Below are 10,161 nucleotides of genomic sequence, written 5' to 3'. Positions count from 1 at the left end.
GGGGCAGGCACTGGTTGAACCGGGAGAAGGAATCTACTTTCTTGGATAAAGACTCTGTGGCCTTCTCCTGCCAGCCTTTCACTCCCTTCTCCAGAAATCAGACACTCATTGCCCGACCACCTCTGTCCTGCATTCCTTGAGGGCCTGGGGGCGGTTAGGACTTTGAGGTTTGGGGTACAAGGGGTTGAATAGAAAGACCAGCATTGTCCAGTAAACCTACAATGAAGGAAATGTTCTAGGTCTGCACAGTCCACTATGGTAAGCTCCAGCCCATGCTGTGACTATGGACTCCTTGAAATGTAGTCAGTGCAATGGGAGAAACAGGATTTCTACTTTTATGAAATGGAAATTTAGTCTAGTCGTCACATGTGGCTAGTAGCTACTGTGTTGGACAGCTCGGCTTGAGTGAGACACCCGAAACATTTTACATCACCACCCTGGGCAGCCACAGGGTCCACCCTCCCCTCCCCCCACCCCTGCCCTGCCTTGCCCTCAGGCAGGACGCTGCCCAGAATTATGGATTTTGAGGCGAGTCCTGTGGGAGGAGACAGAAGCAGCTCCAGACCCAGGGACTCTAGGAGGACCAGAAATAAAGAGCACTTCTCAGGGGCCTCGGTTTCCCCATTTTTAGAGTCAGATTGTTTGGTGAATCCAGGAGGTAGTTGATTTTCCCTTCCAGCTCTCGAAACCCCATTGATAGTGAGATCAGCCTTCTGAGAGTTCTTTATTCTAAAGTTCTGTGGTTGTCTAGATCTCAAATTCTACATGTCCACAGCTCTGAGGTGCCTCAATTCTCCTTAGGGATTTAGGCTCTTTGGCTAAGTCAGTGGGGGCAGGGTGGGGGTGGGGCAAGGGTCAGGGAGGCTGGTGGAGGTGGGGCGTGGGAGCCCAGCCTGCTGACGCTGCCCCTCCCCTCCCAGTCTGCTGCTAGGAGAGCTGGCACCTGTTGTGCAAATTGTCAGACGACAACCACCACCTTATGGCGCCGAAACGCCAATGGGGACCCTGTCTGCAATGCCTGTGGCCTCTACTACAAGCTGCACAATGTGAGTCCGCCCCGCCGCCCTGCCCCACCCCTCCCCAGGGACCGCTGCTCTTTGTGCTGCCAGGCACAGGCCCCAGCCACTGTGCAGCTTGGCGTGGCTTGGGAAAGCCCTGGGCTCCAGAGGGCTCCCCTCAGAGGGCAAGCTGGCTAGAGGTGTGTTCTCCACAGCAGGCCCAACAACTCTCTCTGTTTAACACAAAAGTCGGGGAGTGTTTTGGTTGTATAGTTGGGGAGGCACTGCTGGAATTTAGGGGGCTCAGTGTCCAGCAGGGTACAGGTCAGCCTCACACAGTGCTAAGTGCCCTTCCTGAAACTGGGGCAGTGCTGGTGACAGGACTATGTGGGCTTAGGGGGTGGGGGGGGGGTCCCAGCCCAGGCCTGCCTCTGCCCCAAGCCCAAGTAGGGGGTGGGGGTCTTGCTCTGGGAAGGGAACTTGACTCCCTGAAGGCTTTGTGGTTGCCCCCAGGTGAATAGGCCACTGACCATGAAGAAGGAAGGGATCCAGACTCGGAACCGGAAGATGTCCAACAAGTCGAAGAAGAACAAGAAGGGGGCAGAGTGCTTCGAGGAGCTGTCCAAGTGTATGCAGGAGAAGGCCTCCCCCTTTAGCGCTGCCACCCTGGCCGGACATATGGCACCTGTTGGCCACCTCCCACCCTTCAGCCACTCGGGACACATCTTGCCCACCCCAACACCCATCCACCCCTCCTCCAGCCTCTCCTTTGGCCACCCCCACCCATCCAGCATGGTGACCGCCATGGGCTAGGGACAGCCCTCCACGAATGGACAGATGGATGCAGAGGAAGGTGGCCTGCAGCTGAAGGCTGGGTGCTCCAAGGATGGGTGAACCAAAACCTTACCTGTCTGCCCTTCCCCAAAGACTGATGCTTCTCCTGTCAGCCCAGCCCGAGCCCCATGCTGCCCTACCTGTGGGTGCTCTGCTCGGCAGTCGCCGGTCACTATGAAGATTCTTACTGGGGCTGAGGGGTGGCCTCAGCCCAGCTGCTACCCAGGTGGGGTTTCCATCACGGACAATTGTTGGAGAGCAGAAAGGACAACTTTATGAAGAGCGGAGGAGGGAGTAGGGGACAAACAAAGGAAACCATTTTTAGAAGGAAAAAGGAGTAAGCAGAAATAACTTATTTCACTCTTGTTTCTCGCAAGGACTGGGAGAGGTCTGAGCTGCCCCAGGTGCTCCTGGTCTTCCTCCGCTTGGCCTGTCATCCACTTGCCAGGGCTCCGGGGGCAGATCTGTGAGGGACTTAGCCCACACCTTCTCCTGGGGCTTCCGGCTCTGAGATGCTGAACCCCAGGCTGGGCCTCGCCAATCTAGAGGGGTCATGGCCTATGGGAGGCTGAGCCAGTGCGTGCCCTGCTGATGGGCCCTGGAGGGCAGAGACAATCACAGTCCTACATAGATTCCCAGGCCAGGGCTGGGTCACAGGAAGGAAACAACATTTTCTTGCGAGGGGAAATGTCTCCCAGCTCGCCGCTCCCCTGGCTCTGAGGCTGAAGCTGGTGTGGTCTGTGTCCCCTTCACAGCCGAGCTACCGCCTGCCTCCTCTGCCAGGTGGACCCCTGTACATACATCCTTTTTCTGCTAACCCCTCGACCCCCTTCCCTCCCACTATGAGACAAAAGAAAAAATATTTTAAAAGACTGCATAAGCTTAACTCGCTGATGAGTTGTTTTATTTTTAAACTCTTTTTGGGTCCAGTCAAACGTACTTCGCCACAGAAGCCTTTCTTATGGAAAGGAATAAAACCTACAAATCAAGGCTGTAGCTTCGCAATTATTTTTGGAAAAGTTCTTGGATCCCATAGCCCTAGAACGGGGAGCTGGGGGCCAGGGACGGGGCCTTAGCTGCTCTTGGCTTCTCCGGGCTGGTCTGGCAGGTGGCAAAGGCAGGAGCTGGGGGTGAGTCAGGGCCAGGACCTAAGGAGAGGCCATGAACCTGTTGGGGTCCCAGGAGACCTGGGTTCTGCTCTGCTTTGCTGTGGCTGGCTGGATCCTTCCCAAGGTACAGCTGTACATAACCCTGCCTGAGCTTAGATTCTGTATGGGGTGGTGGTGGGGTGTGGCAGCTGGAGAGGGCCGTGCCCAGGAAGAGGATTGTGCTGATGTAGTTGACCAAGTGCAATATGGGCCGTTGATTGCTGCTGGGGGCACCACCACCAGAAGTAACTTATTTTGGACTAGCATCCACATAAGAAGAATCGGCAGTATTTTCTGTTTTTATGTTTCATTTGGCTTGTTTTATTTTGGATTAGTGAACTAAGTTATTGTTAATTATGTACAACATTTATATGTTGTCTGTAAAAATTATATGCTATCCTTCTATTCCTTTAAAGTGAATACTGTTAATAATAAAATACTTTTTGTGAATGCCTCTGTCCTGTCTTATGGACTCCTGGAACAACTGAGTCCCAGGCATGGAAATTAGCAGTCAAGCTGAACTGCTTCTATAGCCCAGTGATTTGGAGGGAAAAACTGGAATAGGAGCTGGGGCCCTATCTGGCTGGGACTCAGATAATCTTCTGAATTGCTTCTATCTGAATTTCCTCATTATTACCTAACTGAGGGTCCTGGTGGCTGGGTGGCTACTGGAGAGGGTGGCTGTGGCTTCTCTGGCCTTTGGTCCACACACTAATCCTTTTTTTGAGGGCTCAATTGGGGCTCTTGCAGACTCACATTCTGCACTGACCTCACATTTACTTCCTCTCAGGTACTGATCAGTTTTTGTTTCTGAGCTAGCTGGTCACCAATATTCCCATTCATTGTCAAACCTGATTACTAATGTATTTGATCACTAATGTCATTGACTTCTGTCTTCTTTAATCAATTATGTTGGTCAACAGAGATAGCTATGACTATTCAATGGTCAATGATAATGTCAGTGATTCAATGACAATCACACCAGAGCCTATGATCATAGACATCTAATTACTAACAACTGATTGCCATTACTTAATTACCAATACTTCGTCAATGCCACTGATGGATGCTGTGTCTGATCACTGACATCACCAGTGTCTACCATCACTGCTTGCTCACCAGTATATGTGTGATCATGAATATCTCTCACCACCAATGTTCTGATCAGCATATCTGTTCAACAATATTTCTATTCAATGTGTCTGTTTGCCAATGTCTCTGATGACCACTGTCTGTGTCCTCAGTATTTCTATCTACCATCTCTGTGATCACCACTGTGTCTTACCACTTAAGCATCAAGGTGTTGCTCGCTCTGTCACTAATGCTCTAGGTCATCAAGAAGTATGATCACCATTGTCATTGATTAATGTTTTCCTAATCAATGATAGATGAGATTACACTTACATGATCTCTGATCATACTATTTCTCATCACCAATGTCTCTTTAACAATGTGTTTGGTCACTTGTCTCCAATCACCAACATCTCTAGCCAACAATGTCCCTGATCATAGAATCCTCTTAGCATCAAATTTTCTGACTGTCAATGTGGTCACGAGTGACTGTGGTTACCAGTACCCATGACTGGTCAATGCTGATTACCACAGTCTGTAGTGTCAAAATCAGTGATTGTTGAATTTATTTATCTTCCAAGGCCCCCAGGACCAATATTTCTTATACCGCTGACCACCTGTAGTACTGCTCACCAACCTTCCTCGTCATTGGGATCACCAGTAAACTGTGTCTCTGGTCATCAAATTCTCCAGTCATTGATGCTGTTGATCCCCAGTAGATCACACACCACCAAAATCCCTGGATGTCTTTAGTCATTGAATCTTATCACCAATAGCTTTTCTACCATTGGTCATTAAGAACATGAGCACCAAATGCTTTCATCCTAATACTCCTGTCACCTTGGTCCTTTGTGTTCTTGATCAATGATTGATATAGCCAATTAACAATCATTCTGATCACCAAGATCTCTGAGCACTGCCTCCTGATCCTTCATGTATGACCATTACCCTCTCTGATCATGAATGACATCATTTCCCCATGATTACACCATCTCTAATTACAAGTCACTCTAGCCATGTGTCCCTGATCAATGACTCCTTCTGACCTTAGTCGTCATCATCTCTGGTCCCTGGTCCCTGATTACTAGTGTTTCTAATTGCCAACTTCCTTGTTCCTTGACAGCCTTGATGCCCAATGGTCCAGGCGGCTTTCTTTTCATTCTTCCTGTCCCAGATTGCTGGTGGTGGCAGGACGCTTGCTTAAGCCTGGAGAAACACTGGTCCCGGGAAAGCCAGCATGCCTTCTGTGAAGCTCCAGATGCCCTAGCCTGCAGGTTAGAGTTGGGGGAGCATCTCTGGCACTCTGATTCAGGACATCTCTGCCCCTGGTATGCCACCACTACTTTACCCATGCCCTTTCCCTGTAAAGAGAAACCTAGAGCATACAGGAACCCACCTGTGGAGCTGGGTGGGCACTTGTCTGCCCATTTAAATGCCTGGGCCCTCTCAAGCCTTCTAGAAGCTCCTCTTCTGTTCCTCTCCCAGCTCAGAGCATTTTTGCCTCCGTGTAGCCACAGTGAGGACAGGGATGTCTTTCTCTCCTGTGTCCCAGCTCATAACTGCAGGGTTGTGTGCATATATTATTACATAATCAAGTGTGTACTGTACACAGGCCTGTTGAACACCTCCTCCAGTCTTATTGCCTTCCTTCTGCCAACCAGTATTTTTAGAGCACCTAGTGCCAAGCACTGTCGAAGGTGCCGAGAGGCAGCCAGCAGGAATCAAGCAGAGTGGATGCCTTGTCTCTGCAGTGTTAGATCCAAGAGGGCAGGGACTGTGTCTGTCTTGTCATTCTCGCATCCCGTTGTCTTTTGTGGGCTTGTGGTAGGTGCTCCCCAAATGTCTGTTGAATAGACTCATTCATTTATCCTACTAATGTTCATTGACCCTATTTGTTCTTGGCATTTGGGTTGGAGATAAAACGCACCAAGATCTTGCTCTGGTGAATCAACAGGGGCTGTTTCTGACAAAAAGCTGGGGAAGCTTGGGGTGGGGGAAGATTGTGGGATGGTGTTGAGTGGAGAGGGGTGACCTATAGGAGCAGGGAAAGCATGCTGGCTATGGCGGGTCCCGGGTTCAAATTTACTGGAAAGCAGTAGGACCAAGCTCAGAGACTTCTGTTACCGCCTCTATAAAAATCAGCTCATAACAATGACTCCCACTGCCCAGAGTCACGGTACAGATGAACAGTTTTTATTTTGTGGCTTCAGGGCTCTCAGGCAGGGCAGGGCAGGCAGGCCAAGCACTGCAAATAAATGGCCATCGTTAGCAAGGCAATGGGTGCCTTTATGATTCGAGGGGCCTGGTTCCAGGGTGCCTGGGGTGGGTTGGCCTTTGTTCTGTTTGCACCAAAGTGGGGCGGGCTGGCCCAAGGCCTCTTCCCCTTCCTCCTACCAGGACACTCCAGGCCTTACTTCTTCTTCCCATTTTTTTTTGTAGGAAGAAACCAAACCCTCTTTGTAATTCTTAGAAACCAGCTCATCCTTCTGCAAAAGTCCCCGCTGTGCTGTCTCCTGGTAACTCACCCCTAGTTAGGACTGGGAAGCAGCCCTCGCCTTCCCCGGGCCACAGAATGGAGCCTGCCCCCGGTGAACAGGGTTTGGGAGGAATGCCTGCCATTCACTTAGTGGAAGGGAGAGACAAACTCACCTGAGAGGTGGGAAGGAAGGCAAACAGTAGGAGCTGCTCCCCAAATCAGTGGGCTGTCCTAACTGAGCTTATAATGAGACAGGAAATAAGTAATTCTTCGGGATTTGTTGTTGTTGTTTTAGGCAAAACGATTCCAAACTTATCTAGAAAAACTGACAAGACTTGTGGAAAAAGTCAGAAAATTAGGGAAAATAAAGTGGTGTGTGTGTGTGTGTGTGTGTGTGTGTGTGTGTGTGTGTAAAATGCTTTTTAATACTAAACAAGATTCTATGATCAGAATCATTCAAGCCTTGAGGTTCTGCTGTAAGAATCAGTAGATCAATGGCACAGATTTAGGTAAGCCCAAAGCATAGCCTATTATTTACAAGACAATGGATGATAAAGGAGGTATCCTGAATCAATGCAAGGGTGGAGGGTTATTCAATCAAGCGGAGTTGGAACAACTAGCATCTCGCTGGGTGAACACTTACTCAGAGATTAAAAATCTGCAGCTGTGGCCTTATCCAGCCAGCAGACAGGTTGTGTTGGTGCTGCATGATGTTTTGTAAAAATATAAATGAGTTGCAAATGATCTTAAATGAGGAGATTCACTGAAAGGTAGGCAGAAGGTCAGGCCCCAGGAGCTGCGTGTCCGTAGAGCTTTTTTGCCTCTCCCCCATCAGGAAGGTCTGCCTCCATCTATCTCCACCTGGCCCCTATGCCCATGCCTGCTGGGTCGTGGGGACACTGATTTTGAGTCCTGGCATCATCACACATCTCCTATTACATGTTTGAGATCTATTAAGGAGTCAGTCTTGAAACCAAACACCAATCCACCCAGCTGGATCTCCCAGGTTGGTTCCTCCACAGAGCTACACTGCAAAGCTCAAGGTTAAGTTCAGCCTTTCAGGAATCAAAGAGAAAAAAAGAAAGAAAAAGTATTGAACATGCAAGATGTAAAAGCTTTTGCAGTGGGGAGGGAGTGCTTTAGAATAGTGCTTTTGTGACGAGCTCTGAGATAATTCCATGTTCAAGACTTGAATGTTAAGTGATCGTCCAAATGCCTTTAGCAAGAAGCTCCTACACAAAGATGTCCAGGACGTCACTATTTATAAAACTGAGAGTCTGTATGCAACCTAAATGCTCAAAAAGGGCACGATAAGAAAATACTCACAGAAGAATTGAGATCAGGTACTTGAAAATATATTTGCATACCCATGTTCATAGCAGCATTATTCACGGTAGTCCAAAGGTGGCAACAATCCAGTGTCTATCTGTGAATGAATGGATAAACAAAATGTGGTCAATCCATGCAATGGAATATTATGCAGCCCTAAAAAGGAAGGAAATTCTGACACATGCTACAACATGGATGAACCGTGAGGACATCATGGTAAGTGAAATAAGCCAGTCACAATAGGACAAATACAATATGATTCCACTTATATGAGGTTCTTAGAGGAGGAGTCAAATTCATAGAGACAGAAAGTAGAATGGTGGGTGGCAGGGAATAGGGGAGGGAAATGGAGAATTAGTGTTTAATGGGTACAGAGTTTCAAGATGGTCAATTCTATGTTATGTGTAGAGGGAAAAAGGAGAGGGAACTATAGGACATCTGCTAGAAAGCCTTTAGAATCCTTCTGGAAGGTTATGCTTTTAGAGGCAAGTCATGGAATAGAAATGGGTAACACAATCACAGCAATAACTAGCATCTAAGAGGAAAGAATTTTCACCAAATGTTAACAAATGGCAACATCTATGTGATAGGTTACTTTTCTTTTGTTTTCTCCCATTTTTCAAATAATGAGATTTAATAGCTTTAATGATTCAAAATATTTAGAAATAATCATAGAAGAATGGGAGATAGTTTTGCAAAATATGCAAACAGCCAAAATAGAAAAAGCCTAGCTAATAGAGGGAATATGCTAATTGACCCTCACGCCATCACAAAGATGGCGGCGCCCACCGCCAATAAGGAGGAAATATACTAGTTGACTGCCCCGCCCTCAAAAATGGCAGCGCCCACAGCCACAAGATGGTGGCGACCAGACCCCTCAGCCCTGCTGGAGTGGCAGGCATGCAGCTGCTCCGCATGCCTGCCTCCGGAGACCCCAGTCCCCTCAGCCCCCTAGCTGCCCAGGGCCGGCCTGAGGCGCAGGCAAGCCTCGGATGGCAGCCGCCCAGCCTCCCAAGGCCACCCGAGGCTTGCACTGCTGGCAGTGGCAGCAGCAGAGGTGTGATGGGGCGTTGCCTTCCCCGATCACCGGGGTGCCTCCCGCCCCTGAGGGCTCCTGGACTGTGAGAGGGGGCAGGCCGGGCTGAGGACCCCTCCCCGCCGCTCCAGTGCATGAATTTTCATGCACCGGGCCTCTAGTAAATAACCCCCCATCCTTCCAAAAAGAATACCAGGCAAAGGGTGCACAAAGAGGCCCTTCCCAATAGAAACATAAACAAACAGCCAGGAAGCATTTGGACAGGCGCTCACCCTCAGAAATGATGCAATACACGCAAGTGGGAAAGGAAGGTACCACTTTCTACCTCTCATCTTAGCAACAATGGAAAAGGCCAGACAAATGTGGAATCAGACCTAGTATATGATGTTGGTGGGAGTGTTGATCAAAATTCCACATGCTCTCTGGCCCAATGAGCCCTCTTTAGGTTCACCTCACAGAAGCCCTAGGGGGGAAAAAGCAAAATTGCAGGTTTTTGAAAAAAAAGCATATTGCAGAATAATATATAAAGCATAACACTTTTTTTTTTGTTTTAAAAAAAGTGTTTGTGCAGAGATAGGAAAATATCTGGGAAGATACATACCAAAAAAAAAAAAATGGTTGCTAGTTCTGAGAAGTTGATAGATTCAGGATGAGTAAGAGGGTCCTTTTCATTTTATACACTTGTGCTAGTATTTTAATGTCTTATAACTATGTGCCACCTTTGTAATTTAAATTATTAAGAATTATTAAGAAAAATATGTTTTTTACCCCTTCTACCTTGTGCTGACTGGTCTCTCTCCCTGGGATGTTCTCTTCCTCAGATCTGCCTGGAGAACTCCTCTTCATCCTTCAAAACCCTAGGCAAAGATCCCAGGGGAAGCCTTATCTGAGTTCTCCCTCCCCAAGCTCTTCAGGAACTTCCCAGGCCCTAACCAATATCACTCAGGGGCAAGACCTAGCTGTGGAGCAGACAGACCTGCTGCTCTCTGTCTGCACAGCCTTAAGCAAAGGGCGTAGCCTCTCTGAATCCTGAGTCCTCACCAGTAAAACAAGACCACATCTTGCAGGATTGTTGTAAAGATAATACGAGGCAATAAAGAAATTAAAGATAAAAAAAAAGATAATACGAGAAAGACAAAGGTCCTCATTCCTAGGAGAGCCCAGCTAGCCAGGAGACCCCCTTCTAATGCCATTTCAGCCCATTGGTCTTCAGACTGAGCCCCCATGCAAAAACTTCAACTCCTAGAAGCCCAGAGTGTTTGGGATCCA

The 10,161-nt window shown here is 48.3% G+C and overlaps 1 protein-coding gene across 1 annotated transcript in view; it reads left to right on the top strand.

Moving 5' to 3' along the window:
• Positions 1-2,822, top strand: part of GATA2 (GATA binding protein 2) — a gene marked incomplete at its 5' end in the record, with an annotated part of 9,583 nt that extends 6,761 nt beyond the window's left edge. The window contains 2 exons of the mRNA XM_014540251.1: positions 921-1,046; positions 1,512-2,822. Of these exons, the coding sequence (XP_014395737.1) occupies positions 921-1,046; positions 1,512-1,811 (426 nt within the window). The remainder of the gene's footprint in view (positions 1-920; positions 1,047-1,511) is intronic.
• Between the last annotated feature and the right edge of the window lie 7,339 nt (positions 2,823-10,161).

Source organism: Myotis brandtii, unplaced genomic scaffold (genome assembly GCF_000412655.1).
Source record: "Myotis brandtii unplaced genomic scaffold, ASM41265v1 scaffold240, whole genome shotgun sequence".
In the NCBI taxonomy this organism is placed as follows: Eukaryota; Metazoa; Chordata; class Mammalia; order Chiroptera; family Vespertilionidae; genus Myotis; species Myotis brandtii.
Note: the sequence above shows the minus strand (reverse complement) of the source record. Positions and strands in the feature narration are given on the sequence as shown.